The sequence below is a fragment of the Aplysia californica genome, unplaced genomic scaffold (genome assembly GCF_000002075.1).
Source record: "Aplysia californica isolate F4 #8 unplaced genomic scaffold, AplCal3.0 scaffold00304, whole genome shotgun sequence".
NCBI lineage: Eukaryota > Metazoa > Mollusca > Gastropoda > Aplysiida > Aplysiidae > Aplysia > Aplysia californica.
In genome coordinates, this window is record NW_004797574.1 from 636,971 (window position 1) to 654,261 (window position 17,291).

At 41.5% G+C, this 17,291-nt stretch overlaps 1 protein-coding gene across 2 annotated transcripts; it reads left to right on the plus strand.

The window, feature by feature from the left end:
- Nucleotides 1-42: 42 nt before the first annotated feature.
- Nucleotides 43-16,624, plus strand: LOC101858419 (sodium channel modifier 1). Of its 2 annotated transcripts, none has more exons than XM_005101924.3 (6): nt 43-174; nt 6,392-6,462; nt 9,106-9,194; nt 10,187-10,287; nt 12,633-13,438; nt 16,478-16,624. In XM_005101924.3, the coding sequence occupies exons 1-6, from the start codon at nt 124-126 to the stop codon at nt 16,566-16,568; spliced, it is 1,209 nt and encodes a 402-aa protein (XP_005101981.1). In that variant the 5' UTR covers nt 43-123; the 3' UTR covers nt 16,569-16,624. The 2 variants fall into 2 exon arrangements, with proteins under 2 accessions (XP_005101981.1, XP_035826563.1); XM_035970670.1 differs by lacking the exon at nt 43-174 and adding an exon at nt 7,994-8,108.
- The last annotated feature ends 667 nt before the right edge of the window (nt 16,625-17,291 follow it).

Here is a 17,291-nt window from a genome sequence, read left to right on the forward strand (position 1 = left end):
TTACACTATGAGAATTCCAGTCGATCTTCCATTGTAATTGTAAACATTTCATTCACTAGCTAGCCTAGGCTACTCAGGTTCTGCCAAACCGCTAGATCTAGAAATCTAGATCATTCGTTTGCCATGTCTTTCAAAAGAGAGGGAAATGACACGCACCTTTTGGATACCTTAAGAGTATGTTGTTGTTTTTTGTATCTCCCAATGAATGATTTGTTTCCTGCAGATCCACTGAAGTTCTACTTCCATTCAGAATCAGAGTCGCGTGTGACCCGGACCGAAATTGAAAACGAAAGTAGAAACTCCAGTCAGTCCCCGAAAACTGTCTTTTTTTGTTAATGTTTGTTTCTTTTTCTATGGCCTGCGATATTCTGAAAATAACTTGACTTTTGTTTCTAGATCTAATCTAGGGTTAGAAATAGAAGAAGAAGGCTATTGAATCAGAAAGTGGCTATTCTCACCCGCCCGGAAGTTCTTGCAACATCAACTCCTCCCCTCTTCTCTCTCTCTGTCTCTTTCTGAATACTGTCTATCGGTGTGGACGATCAAATTGACCAAAACAAAGTTAAAAAATGATGTTAAAACACAAAAGTAAATTATTTTGGTTGTCTACGAAGATGCTACGGCTATTTAACTTTTCGAATCGAGCCGAACTACGCGGGTCGCCATTTTGTTTTTCCCGGAAATTCTCGCGCTACTCCTCTCTCTCTTTCTCTCTCTCTCTCCACTGCCCACAGACAAAATTGTACGCTTTTAGTAGGCTACAGTTGTAATGGAACGTTTGTTCACGGCACAGAATTCTACAATTTTTCTGTTATCACAGTGTAGAATTCTGTGGTTTAGGGTGAACGCAAAATTTGGTGAACGCGCAGCGGGTGAGAATAGCCACAAGACTCGCCTGCACTATTCTCACTCCGGGTGAGAATAGAGGTGGCCTTGAAGAATACCGGACCACTCGTACATTATTGTGCGAGAAAGAGGGGTAGGTGGGGCGGGTGGAGGTGGGAGGGGGGGTTCAGGGGGGTCTCCCCCCTGACCAAAATTTAATGAATAGATCTACCGGTCCAAGATTCTCCATTGAGAGATATTAAAAACGGGAAAATTATGAATTTCTAAGGTTGAGACATAGGCAAAGTCAGTCCGCTGGTCCGGTATTCTTCAATCTTACCATAACCGTTTGTTTCGTTTCGAAGTGATCATTAAAGTATTACCCAGACATAGAATTCATCTTTGACCCCCCGGAGCAGTTGCCACTGACTGAGGTGTCTTTAGGCCATTCCCAAAGGGGGGACATATCTCGTTCAAACATAGTAGAATTGTAAATGGGCTGACTCATGTCACGCTCATAACTGTGCCTGATCTACAACAGGGAACTGCTGCTTTTTCTTTCCTGATCCTTACTATTGTCATTTTCCTCTACTTCTTTGTATGTTTGTCACTCCCTTGTGACCTGCTATTTTTGGGTGCCTTGATAGTCGAAGCAGACCTTGTGCTGTTGAAGCTAGAGAGGTGAGTCTGATTCCCTGTAAAGACTTCTCTGTTGACACCCACCCATTGGCGCTTATACAGTGGACTCGGATTCAACGAGGTCGCCGGGCCTGACCTAAAATCTTGTTGAAACCGAGTGTTCGTTATAGCAAACATGAGGTTTTGTGTAGATAATTACAGGCACTGAGAAAGTAATCATGTATAAAGAGAAGTCACAAGTAGTGCCTGAAATGCCTGCATATTATGAACTGTGTGAAAAAAAAGACTGATTCGTTCAAATGCACTCCTGTGTCATCTCGATTGTTTACCTCAAAGTTGTGTTGCTGTGAAGAGCCTAGCATAAGGGCAACTTTTGATTTCATAGACCAGCGCACAATTCATTACGAAGATCTACGTCAAGACTGGCTTATCATTGTGTAATAATGATCAGTTGCGGAGGGGAAAAAAGACAGTGATGTGTTTGTATCTATCTGCGATGTTCAACGCCCGGACCGCTAGTGCGCCCCCCCCCCTCCCCGACACACACACACAACCACACGTGAGCAGGCGGCCCATCTGACCCCGACACATGTCAGAGTAGACTCGTGCGCATGCCAACAACGCATGTGGTGGTATGAAAAAAGGCCGCTGGTTGGTCGCATGCAATCGGCTAAGTGAATAAGGGTTCACGATGCAGTTGCAATGGACGGTTTCCGGGAATAGATAACGTTCGTTCTGGGAGAAAAATGAGTGAAGCCACGTCTGCGGGGGCTGTTCACCCTGAAAGCGACCTCGTTGAATCCGAGCTTGCTGATTTAAGTGCTCGTTGAATCCGGGTTATTTTTATTGGTTTTAAAGAAGAAGAAAAACGGGGAATCTATCTCATCTGGTTGAATCTGAGTTCTTGTTGAATCCGAGCTCGTTAAATCCGAGTTCCACTGTATGACCTTATGCAGTTGCGAGCACCGTACCGTAAAACCCTCTACTATTAAAAAAAAGAAAATTATCTTTGACTTTCGGGTCAAACTAAAACTAAAGGCTTGTTAGCTATCATACCTTTTTATATATTCGACCCATACCATATTACAGCAATATAATCTTCTCATCGGACAGTGGTACTGTCCAACCATGGTTACAAACCTTGACTACCGGACACTGCCACCGTCCAGATATGGTTAAAGAGCTATAAAGCTGTGCTTTCGATCAGTATAAGGCCAAAACCTGAGATTGCAAACAAAATTATATCTTTGAGCCCTGACCACATGAGGCTACAACAATGCCCCTCTGCCTGAGGTCCTGAATGATATAATACTAACATTAATATGATCGTCAGAATCACATTCCATATCCCACTCAGTGTAGTCATTGTCATTATTACCAGTATCAAATTCAGACATCATAGATTTGTTTGAAGATCTTTCTGAATTTGATGCTGGTAATGTTTTCCGCACGCGTTCTGTCTCAGGCTGGCCAAATTGGGAATGGGGTCACACTCACCAGTGGCAAGGCATACAGGCAGTTTTATGCACCACCGGTGGCAAGGGCTCAAAGTGTTAACAATCGTGTGTAGGGTAGGCCTAGATTCTATACATCAATATGCTTTTTATTTTTAAAGATGTCAGATTCATCTGCACAATTCAGGTTTCAATACAGTGGAGCACGGATTCAACGAGGTCGCCGGGCCTGACCTAAAACCTCGCTGAATCCGAGTGTTCGTTATAGCAAACATGAGGTTCTGTGAAGATTATTACCCGCACTGAGCACATAATGTGTAAAGAGCTTGTAACAAGTAGTGCCTGAAATGCCTGCATATTATGAGTTGTGGAAAAAAAAAAGACAATTCGTTCAAATCACGCCTGTGTCATCTCGATTGTTTGCCAAAAAGTTGTGTTGCTGTGTAAAGCCTAGCTCACGGCAACTTTTGATTCCATAGACGAGCGCTCAATTCATTACGTAGATCAACGTCAATACTAGCTCATATAATAATGATCAATCGCTGAGGGGAAAAAAAGACTGTGACGCGTTTGTATCTGCGTTCAACGCCCGGACCGCTGGTGCCCCCTACCCGACACAGTCACACGTGTGCAGGCCGCCCATCCGACACACGAATTGCACCCCTACCCCCCTTCCTCACCCGGCGGCAGGACGTTAGTTTAGAGCCGACGGAACCAAACTTGTTAGTTTTGTTTTAAATCAGGACTGAGCGGGCAAAGCATTTTCCTTCTTAAACAGGTAAACAGGTAAAACCCCCAGAAGGGAGCGGATTTTTGTTTCCGTTTCCGCGTTGGACAGGTTTCCGTTTCATACAGGTAATTAAAGAGGAATATATCAAGGGGGGGGGGGGGGGGAGGAGAGATTCCGTCAAGACAGGTTTCCGTTTTACACCGGTTTCCATTAAGGCAGGTTCGACTGTAATTCCTTTTTTAATCCCTGCCAGAGAGAGGCTCACTTATGAAGATTTGAATTTAAGTGTTCCAAATTCTTGGGGGAGGAGAATGATTACTGGCCGAAGGCTCCACTAACAAGGCTTTTGTTAATGTGATATCGCTTGCACCACCGGGAAAACGGTCATTTCATCTCACTGTCATCTCGTCACACCTGTTTTATGTGTGGCAAAATGACTTTGCTTGTCTCTCCAAGATTGTATGCTAGTAGAGTTTTGGAGGATCAGTGCCAAAAGTCTTTGTTCTAAATCACCAAATCAAGCTCATAATTGTTGGGCCATGCCCTCTTGTTTTTAAGTTATTTAAGCCTAAAACCGCCCCCCCTCCCACCTATAAAAACAAGTCAACAAAACTCACCCAGTTATGAACGGTGTAGCTGTTCAGGTAGGCATGGCAACTCTCACACGCACACCACCCAAACCCCCCCCCCCCAACAAAAAAATCGTGATTTACCTTTGCCATGACAATGCGTGTTTGATGTTAGCAAGTGTGTGACAAAATGACGGTCTCCATTCAACCTTGTGGATTTGAGATGTGACGAGATGACTGTGACGTTTTGACTGCACCGGTGTGACGAAATGGCTGGTACTCAACCACCGTTATTTGATAAAAGGCAGCCGGTATTTTCATGACATGTCATGGAAATAAAATCTTTGCGCTTTTTCATGACCTGTTGTGGAAAAAAAGCTTGGCGATGTCTTCGACAAGTCGTGAAAACGTGCCTAGCTATATTATGCCCGCTCTTACCACAGGGGTCTAGGCCTATTAGCTAAAATACAATTTTTTTCGGTAGATCTAGATCTAGTTTCCGATTTTGGACCTGTTCTACCGCCATTCCGATTAAGGTGTCAAAAATACCGGATTTGCGATGGGTGCCGAGAGTGCTTTCAACTTTCCCCTGCGAAACCCGTAGCCTCCATCCCGAAATTCTGTACTTGCTGCTTCATATGCTGCACTGTGTGTTGTTGTTTTTGTAAGAGAGAGAGGGGGAGGGGGGGCACTTGCCTTTCTAGCTTCTTGGACTGTCAGTCTAGAATCTAACCCTCAGCAGTAAGTTGCAGGCCTATTTGCACACACTTTTTTTTTTTTTAAAGTTTAAAAAAATGTGCATGTTTGTCTCAGTAGGCTTGAGTAGGCCTAGATTCTAGGTCTGGCCAATGCCAGCAATCGTTCGAACCGCCACTTAGCCAGAGTGAGAGGGGTTTCTGAAAGTAAGGCGTAAGCCTTACTAAGGTGGACTCAAGATCTAGCCTTGAATGAAAATGTCAAGCTATATAATAATATGTTTTCAACCCTCTAAATTGATGTTACAAATAAAATATACCACCAGGAAACTATAAAATCAAGACTTAATGCAGTGTCTTTGATGTGTCTCTGCTCATGCTGTCGTAGCTTCCATTGTATTTATAAATCAAGAACAGGTTGAAGTACTGCCACTCCTTTGGGTAGTGTTTCGACTCGTCTTTGATTTTCTCATTCTAGGCGGTGACTGATTTGGAGGATTTTTTTCTGAAAACATACTTTGTAGGTTACAGTAGTATAAATCCTAAATTCTTCCTCAAACTCATGATACAATTTTAAAATTTGTCCCACTTCGAAGGGATGGTGATTTGCATCCGCAATTCTTAGGGAGGGTGAGAGAGAGAGAGAAAAGCATGGCCAGGACAGAGAGTCTACTATTTATATATGTTCTGTGCAATGTACCGATTGGCGCAATCTTATGCGCTGCATGTTTTAACGATCGTATGATTGGGCGGCAATCTTAAGATTGCGCTGCGCATTTTAACTATCGTATAATTATATCATTCTCGTGAGCTCTTCAGTTTTATATTTTAATTTTAATTTTTTTATTTTAATGCTTTTGAAAATATACATGAATGTTCCTTGATGTGAGTAAAAAAAGAATAAAGATGGAAGTGAATTTTTTTATTTTTTTTTAATATAAAATAAATCACATGTACTTTGTAAACTTTGAGTTTGATGCCTGGCCTTGTATCATTCTTGTTAGCTCTTCAGTTTCAAACGTTTTTTAATTTTAATTTTCACATTTTTACACTTTTGAACATATGTGTGAATGTTCCTTAATGTGAGTAAAAGTAAAAGAATAAAGATAGAAGTGAATTGTGAATTGGGGGGGGGCTTATTTAGAAAATATAAAATATTAACGCAATCTTCTGATTGCCCCGCAATTATACTACTGTTAAGACGCGCAGCGCAATCTTATGCTGGTGAATTTGTTTGAGTTTTTTAGTGACAAGGGAGATTTGTTATAAAAAGGGGTCTCTTTTTGCCTGTATACGGTAACTTGTAACAGTGCAAGATTTTTGCTAATAATTCTGTTTGTACAAAATTGCCTAAATATTATGTATTCTTGAGATTTATAATTAAGCTTAAGTGGTGGAGTTTTGATATTGATGCTAAATTTTTGTGCTTTTTCAGTCATTTTAAATTATTTTTGCACATTTGTTTTCATATTTTGATAGAAACGAAGGATCAAGGATCTATTTTCAGAGGACATCCCTGAGGATGAGGCAAAACTCTTGTGCAATGGAAGGTATGTGTTTCAGAATGGTAAAATTGAATTTCAAGGTTTGTCCCACACTGTCTAGTCAAATCATTTCACAGGAACAGTGCGAGCCAGCCAATCCATCAACCATTGATTTCTGAGTGCTGCCAGGAGACTTGCTGTGTTCCCTTACTGTCAACAAAGTACAGTCAAACCTGCCCTGACGGCCACCTCTATAAGACGGCCACCTGTACAAATGGCCACTTTCCGTTTCCCCCCTTGCGTTTTTTCTATATAATTTAACTGTGTAAAACGGGCACCTGTCCAACGCGGCCGCGGCCACCTTATTTCAACACACAACCCCTATCACACTAAGCAATAACACCCGTCTAAGACGGCCACCTTAGTGACTCCATTTCGTTTAGTCATTAATTGTGCTTTGGCCCCTGGCGTTGTGGGCAAGCCGTCATAATTCAATCCCCTGTCGCTGTTGTTAGGTAGTCTCTCCAACCGATCATGTTGCGTAGGCCCCTCCTACTGTTGACCAATAGCTACCAATTTTCAGCTGCTGGTGAGGTAAGCGTGTGATCCCTCATAACCCATATGCCCCACCCAGAACTTAAACACAAATCGTAAGCGAGATGAGTGGTCACTGTTTACCCAGTCTGTTACAAAGTAACAAAGAACGTCAACATGAACTTGTGACAGAAACGTCACTTGTTCTCCGAGTGGTGGCGACCCAGGAGTTTGTTTTTACTTCGCACTCGGTCTTCCTTGTCTAATACATTTCGTTTTATTGTCACCCTTTTGCGAAATCAGCAACAAAATAAAAATTACAAACAAAATACAAACCACCACCACCAACAACAACAAAAACAATGCGGCTACTTTCGATTGGGACCTCTGATAGGAATAATTTGTTTTCTTCTTCTTGATCAGTCCTGCCTAAGACGGCCACCTGTCTTATACGGCCACTTTTCTTCTTGACAATGGGTGGCCGTCTTACACAGGTTTGACTGTACTACAAAACCTTTACTTAAAAAGTTAATGCTTTAACAAAAGCAACGAACAGCTTAGTAATGAACTCTCTTTTGATGAATAAATTTATCATTTTAAAAACTTGTAGGTTCACAAGAATTTATCAGTGTTACGCTTATTTTGTTAAGTTGTCACAAAATGTTTCTGATCCTGTTGTGCACTACGACACATGTGTCAAGGATTGTAATTATTTAATACCTTATTTTAGAAGACATGGGCTAGTTTTCAATCTGAAGTGATGATTACTGTACTTTTTAACCTTCTTCTATTGCTATAATTAAATGTGAGGCAAATACATTCTCAGACTTAACTACTCAACACTTTAAAATAAGCTTCCTCTCTGCTGTCTCAAAAGGCAATCAAATATAGACCTACAAACACCTCATAATTATATGACACCCAAAATATGTGTTAACCTCTATAAATTGAAAAATGCCATTGCAAAATATCTCTTGATATGTGTATTCTTAAATGATTTCCAGGTTTCTATGTCAGATAGCCTAATTGGGGGGGGGGGGGGGGGGGTGTTTGTCTTTCGCAGTATTGCGGATCAGGCCACTTTTTGACCCTGGGTCACCTACATACCGATACCTACTGGGGCTAGGGAGAGGGGATGGGGCATGGGACAGGAACAGAAGAAAGAGAAAAACTGGATGGTCTGTCATTGGACGTGCTCATGTACTATCTTCCATGCATGAAATATCAATATCATATCAGTGCTTGTACCGTAGATGATTTTGATAACACATGATTAAAGATTGCCCATCTCGACCTTATTCAGTATCTTATTCCTATTATTAGTATCAATGTCAGCTTTGCTTGTTATGTGAAATCTGAGACTGGTTGCTTTTGTGAGGCTCCTCTTCACTTTACTGGCAAAAGAAGTTAGTGGGTGGTTGGCGGGTGCTCTGGTCTGGTTTGCTCCTTCTTTCCTATCAAGCATCTATCATCCTGATTTCTCCTCCTTCTTTTTTGTGTTTGTTACTCTCTTGTAACACCTCTAATCTTCGGCACTTATATGACCTTATTGTGTTGCCAGTGCTTTAAAACTCTTACGAAAAAAAACAAGGAAAAAAAAGCTGAGTTTGATTCTCACTCTGAAAAAGTGGGGGGGGGTTTTGGTGGATTTTTTTTTTTGGGGGGGGGGGGGGTTATGATATATCCATCTTTTTGTTTGTGTCTAGTATCCCAAATAATAAGAATTTAGTACTTTTCAAATTCATGGTTTTTGTTTTGTTTTTTTGTGGCCAGAAATTGATTATTTTTTGCCTGGTTTTAATTGAATTTTGATCAGTGTGACCTATCCCTGGTTTTCACAAGCCATCACATACTTGATCATACAGTGTATATCATTCTGACATACATTGTTGTGCAATTGCTGACTTGTTTTGCTTGTTTTGTTTTACTATCTAGATTGATCTGTGTCAACTTATAAATTTGGTCCATGTGTATTTTGTTCAGAGGATTGTTGGAGGGGGCAGCTGGTAGATATTATATATATAGGTCCTTTCTCTCTCCCCCCCCCCCCCCCCACTATTATTATGTTTGTCTATCTCACTTTTTCCATTCACCAAATGGCTGTCATTGTTATTTTGTACATGTATTTGTGTTTACTCTAATAACCAAGTATTCTTACACCACATCATTTCTTAGGTTTACCTGCATGGTCTGCCCAAGTCGTCCCATCTTTGATACCGTTTGCATGCTGGGAGTTCACCGCAAAGGGAAAAAACATCTACAATGTAAGTATGGAACAGTGATGACATGTTCAGAAGCATTTAACTTTTCAACATCTCTTTCAGCTATCTAGTTTGCCATTTTTTGGAAGATTAAAAAAAAACAGCCTCTATTTACTCTATAAAAAATTGTTTGCTTTGTGTCAATCTCTTTTTAACTTTAATTAGTAAAAGTTTTACAGCATTTGCAAAACAATAAGGTCACTTAAAAGTACCAAAGATTAGAGGTGTTACAAGAGAGCAACAGACACAAAAGAGGAGAGATAAGGACAATAGACGTTTGATAGGAAAGGGGTAGCAAACCACACCTGAGCACCCGCCAAACTTCCACTTATTCTTTCTTGATATCATCGACATTTAAATCCAGACAGCACTCGGATGTCAAGTCCTTCAGGCTTTTAATTATAGTTGTTCAGCAATATTTTATACATATTTTTTGTCACTGCTGCAGCTGGACTGGTGTCTGTGGTGTAATAATTGAGCTCTGCGTTGTTGCTCACAGAAGACGTGAGTGTGTGGTTGGCGGATGCTTAGGTGTGGTTTGCTTCTTCTTTCCTATGACATCCATCATCCTTGTCTCTTTTCCTTCTTTTTTGTTTGTTACTCTCTTGTAATACCTCTAATCTTCAGCACTTAAGACCACTGTGAGTTTGAGTTCGGTTTTTGGGGGGGGGGGTTTTCAAATCATCTCTACCTGTCTGCAGGCACATTGTATCCTCTCAGCACAGGTTGGCCTTGACAGGCAGAAAGTAGCCCTCCTCCTAGATAATCCAAATTGTCATTACGGGTACGTATAATGTCTGTAAGAGTTCAAAGGGTTATGGGGTTTGTTACAGGGATCTTGATAGTTAGTGGCTGTACACAGAACTATTCATACAAAAAATGGTATCGGTTGTTTGGGACAAGTATTGGCAAAATTATAAAAATAGCTTACATGCTGGCATCTTTATTCAGACCGTTCTTCATTTTGTGACTGTTTTTTCCTTGTTGCTCTGCAGGTCAAGAAGTCCATGAGGCAAAGAAGAAAGAATTAAAACACCTGATTGCTGCGAGGAAACATGAGCAGTACCTCAAAGATGGCACCACTTCTATCAAAATGGTACAGCTGAAGATGAGCTTTTTCTGTTACGTTTCACCTTCTTAAGAAACTTAAGCTTTATATTCGTAAACTGTGTCATTATCATCAAGTGCCAGATCTGCGATCATAGTTCTTCATTATTCATTTGTTCGGACGCTCTAAAAAAACATGCATGATCCTGATCGATTTGATCTTTCCCCTATCGCCCATCTGCCCATCTGTTTAGGCTCTCCAAGTAGGTTGTTCTGGGTCTACCCCTGCCTTATTTGCCATGAATTGTGCCTGTGAGAATTATGTGGCCTTTATGTCTATTCAAGTGTCCCACTGTACGTAAGGAAAAATTTACTTTTACTTTTCAAGATGTTCTCTTTTGCTGTATATCTCCGTATGAAAAAAAAAGGCAGTCAACAATTCTACTCCAAAGGAAGAGATCAGTCCCCTGTGCATCACTGTGTCAATGTTTTGCCCATTTTCTTGAAATCTACCTCTGTCTTTCTGTGTTGTGTTGTTCTTGGTGTCCTTCTGACTCTGACCTCAGGGCCTCATCCCCTCAGTGCAGAGATGCCAACCACAGAAAACCGAAATGAGTATTGGGAAACATGAAAATGTGTATTTTCAGGGGTAAATGTGTATTCCCCACGACCGACCGACTAACCAGTAATAGTAAAATGTTCAGGGTGTCCAGCAATATTTCTTGAAAATAAATTACTAGCTCACCAGCTCGAAAAAGGGAGCACACACGCGTACAATATACATGTATCCATTCAACAACATGTCAGTGTTCAATGTCGTACTGGGGTCTTGTTTGACTTAAGTATTTCAGTCTATTTTCCTCTCATTATTATATAAAAAATAAATCCTGCTTTGAGAGTTCGGAAGGGCCTAGAACAAGAACTTCGACTATCAAGAACCAGTCAGGGTGTCATGATTCATATTATGAACTGACAGAATCAAATTATTGCTCAAACTCAGAGAAAAGCAATAACTTGAATGGCTCAAGTAGACCCATGCACCGTGAGAGTTGTAACAACTGTGGTAGGGCAAGATGCAGTGACACTGAAAATCTGCCAGTCTTGAACAGAAAGCTACAACATACACTGTCGGTATAATTTACTATCACCCATCCAATGAAACGCGCACACTGTATTTCAATAACACAGACTTGCAAAGTATGAGGGGTCCCGATTCCGCACACGGCCTGTACCAACGCTCACTTTGCACAAAACTAATCAAAGTTCTGAAATGTGCTTCCAAGTTTTTGTCCTCTGGTGTTGCCTTAACACCCCCCCCCCCCCCCTCCAATAGTATCTTAAACCCCCCAAAAATCAATAATCTCCTCCTCTATGCCGTAGTCATATACTTCGCAGCGCCGTTACTCCCACCAAAGACGGTCTTTGCTCACCCGATGCCGTTATTTATGATGCGAACGCGCGCAGGTTCAGTGACCGGTCACGACGGCGAGCCTGACAATCTAAAAATCGGACGACGCTTGTATTTTCTTTTCTTTTTTTTCCCCTCAAGTGACAGCACAGCGACGAGTCCGAGTATTTCTTACATTTAATTTGCACGGTGACATTGCGTTTATACTGTACAACCTGCATGCCACAAATGTTGCGTTATCAGACAAATGCTGGCAAACTTCTCCGTGGTAACGAAAGCGAAAGTAGATCTTGATTTTCCCGATCGAGCCTCGGTGTCACATACGCTTCCGCCTGCCGCCATAGCTGCCTATTCGCGTGAAAGTGAAACGTACTCTCCGGACGGGGAAAAGCTGAACGAATATACGATCGCGACCGGCAAAATTTAACTTACTGACCACATCGGACTTGATTTTCAAATACTCCAGTTCTGCGATGCTGATACTATTTTGACAAAAGATGGGACTTGAGATAATTAGGTTTACCCGCCCAAGCTGAATCTCGTATTTTTTCGCATTCCAGGATGCATATTTTTTCATGAAAAGTCGCATTCGCGTATTTTCGGCCAAAAATCGTACTAAAATACGTAAAATTGTACTGGTTGGCATCTCTGTCAGTGTCTTTCTGGTTCAGGTATAGGCCTACATGTACTGAGGTGTTTCCTTTACTTTGTGTGAATTCATCAAGTGATATGTTTCTTTACTCTTTGTTTCACTGTTGTTTCTATCTGTTATACTTTTCCTTACATTAGATGACCATAATGTGTTGATGGGTAAAAGTTTCTGCCAATGCATACTTTATGGCAACTGATGTATTGTGTGCCTTTTGTCAACCAACATCAGATTCCACAAATATCAGCAGACTCATGCCTATGTGAGCTGCCTTTTATTAATTCCCCCAAACAAAACAGTACTATTTAGTCTCATCTTTGAATTTTCATCCTTCCAGGCTGCTTCCACTGGTGGTGGTTTCTCCAAATCTGCACCTTATGATCCACGAGTTCGAAAGAAGTATGTCAAACACGGAGAAAGAAAGCCACGAGTCGACCTATCAGAGTTGGATGTATCCGACACACAACAGTCGTGTATATCTCACAGAATGGCGGACAGACAGACAAGAGACACATCAACGTGGAGGGATTTGTGCCAGCAGCAGGCAGAAGGACCCGTGCAGCATGACAAACAGCTAAAGAATATTTTCAAACAAAAAATATCAGACCCTGTGAGGGTGACTCCGTATCAGTCAATGAGTGGCCGAAGTAAGTCTCGGTCTGGTCATCACCGTCTGGGCGAAAGCTCAACGGGTACTCTGCCCCCACAAAGCAGTATGTGTCCTGTCAATCAATATGCATCGGGCTACTCCGACTCAAACTTCAACTCACCTGTAGCCCCATATCACTCGGAACCTCTGATGGCTCAAAATCGTCTGACTATGTTGTCTTGTTCGTCAGTCAGTGCCACGCTGTATCAAGCGCAGAACTATGCGACAATTCCGTTGGAGCAGTTCACATCCACACCTAACGCTTCAGGCACGTCAGACTTGACCTCTTGGTCAGTACAATCACCTGCAGAGACTACTCGTGTTGGCACCACTGGTCAGGGTCAGCGTGGAGACTCAAACTTGAATGGCAAAGCATCAACCACGTCCACCTCAGCACGGTTACAGGCACAAGGCAGTCACAACCCAGGGAGTGGGAGTGGCCCTCAACCGCCAGCTAACAGGGAATTGGTAGAGAAATACAGGCTGCTACAGGGGTAGGTTATCTTTAAATTTATCTTTAACTCACTTCAGACGGGTCACACAACAGTTGCGTGACCCCCGACGCGACGCTCGCGACGGGTCTCACAAGCCCTGCGTGACCAACTTTGGAATTTTTTTTTCACTCTACAAATCACGCACGGATCGCGAGACCCGCCTCGTACCCTTGTTTGGCCAAGCCTGAGCTACTTAGACTTCGTTTCGTATCTCTGGGGCCGGTAGTTTTTAAGTTATTGAAGGTGAAGGACAGTGACCCCAACTGGGGTTGAACAGACCGGAACTCGCGCTTTGTTTTTTTCTATACAGCTGATAGTAATCCGACAGTCGCGTCGTAGTAACGGTCGAAGAAATCGCATGAACAAGAATCACATAATTTCGCCGTTTTCTATACTTCTGTGCGTTTTACTAGTTCTAGTGTCTCAGAATATGATGTGTCTAATAGTTAGGATCCTGGATATGTACCCGAACACAGCCCGAGTCGTAGTTCTAGGGCTAGATCTAGCACTAGTACCGGTGTTGTTTTTCGCGCAACGAAATCACAACGTCGTGCCGTACATCTGTCTCATGTAATTCAGTGTATGGGTCTGAATCAATGCACAGACCAGCTTTTATATTTTTACCAAACACTCGCACATGTATACAAATCAAACCAGAACACTTTGAACTTTTATTTTTGTTGTTGCAGTGAATTTCATTCTACTTGTCACGTCTCTGGAAATTTTTCGGAAAATCAAATTCATGCCAATTTTAAAAAATTCATACAAATTAAAGTATTAGACTTACACAACTTTAGTATTTTTGTATTAGATTAAGCTTGAATGTTACTTTGCTGTGTCAAAAAATGATTACAATAGGGTAATTCTGAGAGTTGTGGTGATTTATTGAAATACCCCCAAAAACGCCAGTCTTCAACGCTTGTGACTGGTGAAAGGGCCCAGTCGCAAGTGAGTTAGTTATGTAGGTATTGTTATGCCTCCATTGAGACAATTATTTGTAATAGGCCATTTACTGGGGTGCAGGCTTGGATCCTGCCTGTAGTGCCTGTCAAGGCCAGCACATGCTGAGACAGATACGACATCGTAGTCCTGGTAGAAAAACCTCAGAAACTCGATAAAGATTTTGATATCAAACTTTGGTCTCCCGCATCCGTTGGCGAAGTGTCTAACTGCTACACCAGACACCGGTATGTTATCTATGAATGTTACTGTTGTTACATGGACAGTGCTGTTCTTGAAGATTTTGGGTTAAACTTAAAGGGAGTGCATCTTGTCAAATTTGAGAACAAACTGGCATTGTTTCAGTGGTTCTACTAGTTCCAGCAAGCCCATACCATGTCTCTTATCTCTAGTAGGCCCATTCTGATGACAAAAGCAAGACTAAATCGAATAGAATATAGAAACTTGACCTCTTCGTATATCCAACACAGGATGGTTGCACAGGTTCATAAAGAGATTCAGGGGGGCTCTCGTGGCCTAGAGGTCTCATTCAAAGGTCCCGGATTCAAATCCGGGTAGCAACGGAAACATTTTTTTTTCTCTAAAATATTGTCTCCTTTCGCCTCCTTTCCTGCTCTCTAGCCATATTCTATCGTCTGCTTTCATCGCCACTTTCTGTCCCCACCCCTAACCTCCTTTGCCCCCTCCTCTGGGCTCCTGACTCTTTTTGCAGCCTTTCCATTGCTTTTCCTTGGCTCCTTCTTACTGCTGTCTTTCAGCCACACCCCTGATCTTCTGGTAGGAAAGATCTACACCTAGCCTTCTCGGACAAGGGCGAAAAATCTCTGAGGTCCCGTGTGCAAGTTGCGCACATTAAAGATACCTAGGTGGTCCAAAATCGATAAAAGTAGGCTTCAGCCGCCACCTGGTCAAAATTCTAAATTTCCTACCAACTGAAAATGTTAGGTGTGTCCCGCGCGCTCATATGACCTTATGCAGTTGCAAGCGGCGTAAAACACTTTTTTAAAAACCCAAGAGAATCGACTTAATCACTCCAAAAGCTGTGTGCAGCTATCTGCAACAATAAATCCTTTACAGTGATTCATTTTCCGACCATTGTACCATTACAGTAGTTACTTCCGTTAAAGTGTGAGTGGGAAGTGGTCATTTGTACTGGTGGCCGTCCGTTACAGCTGGTTCGCCTGCACTTTACTACGATATTAGTTTTGTTATGTCAAAGTCTTCACAAAGCTTATCATCATGCTACACACAGTTGAGCTTTAGATATACCAGGATCATCTGATGCTCATGCAGGCATACCAATACCATTGTGGTATTGAAGGTTGGATTCGATGCTACTGTTCTCAAGTCCGCCTTGACTTACCTTACATTTACATTGCAGTTATTAGTAAATCTTTTCTAGCCCTGAACCTCCATAAAAACATAAATGCAGTAGCCATTGTAGGCCTATCCATTCTAAATAATGTAAGGATGCAACCTGCTATTCATTTATTAAATTGTAAAATGGAGTCAGTGTATTGTAAGGTTCAGTGCAAACTTGATAAAGGGTCTCAGAAAGACCATTTTTAAATCTATTGATGTTGATGATCGTGTTGAAAAGGAATCGTGAAAGTGAAACATCTGTGTATTGTGTGCTTAATTGGTTTGACACTGCCTACTATTCTTATATAATAAGAATCCTCTTGTATACAGGTATATATTAATGAATTAATAATAATAGATAGCATTTGTATAGCGCATATCCCCGCTCAGCAGCAGGCTCTATGCGCTTTACACTATATTATTACCCCAGCAGACCATAGAACACTCCGAAACATTCTCAGCTTCCCGGGAAGCTTTAATGGTAAATAAATCATTTAATATCTTGTCTTGTATTTTTATCAAGCTCACCATCAACATTTTTAAAAATAAATTTTTAATCGGGTCTTAGGACTGAAAATGCTTTTCTTGAGTTGCCCATTTTGTGACTAGTGTCAATGCTGTAATTGTAAGTTTTGTTGAAAAGGTATTTAATCTGGTTTTTCTCTTCATCTCAAGAGTTTACACCTGGTGACAACTCCCTGTTGTATTTTTCTGCAGCTCTGGTTGGAAACGAGACTGGGATGGAAAATGGATCAAAGATGAGAATGCTGAGTTTGACTCTGATGAAGAGCCTCCAGATGTGCCATAGGGGGAAAATACAGAAGTGTTTTTTTCTTTTCTAATAAAACTATGAAAACCCAGAAACTATACAGTTTTCTTTGCTTTTTTTTTCTCCAAGGTCCCAGGGTACTGCGTTCCTCCTGCTCCTGTTACCTGATGGGTTTTTTTTTTTTGGTTTTTTTTTCTTCTCAGACACTTTACCTTTCTCCACATTCAGACATGTGCGTGGATGGTTGGCAGGTGCTCTGGTGTGATTTGCTCCTCCTTTTTGTGTTTGTTACTAGTTACTCCTTGTAACACCTAATCTTCAGGACTTATAATATAAAAATATGACCTAATTGTGTTGAAAGTGCCATAAAACTTACTTTAAAAAAAGATATTGTACATCGAACCCTCCTGTTGCCCCGACAGAACCAGTGGTATGAAAACCCAAGCAATCTACTTTTTTTTTAGTAGAGGTTTTACGGCGCTCTCAACTGCATAAGGTCATATGAGCACCAAGTAGTGTATGTCAACAGAGAAGTCCTTACAGGGAATCAGACTTACTCTGCTCACATCTTTAGCTTCAACAGAACAAAGTCTGCTTCGACTATCAAGGCACCCCGGACGTTGCGGATCACAAGAGTGTGACAAACATACAAAAGAAGTAGAGGAAAAATGACGATAGAAAGGATTAGTTATGACGTTAGTAAGGATTAGGAAAGAAAAAGCAGCAGTTCCTTGTTGCAGTTTAGGCACAGTTGTGATGAGC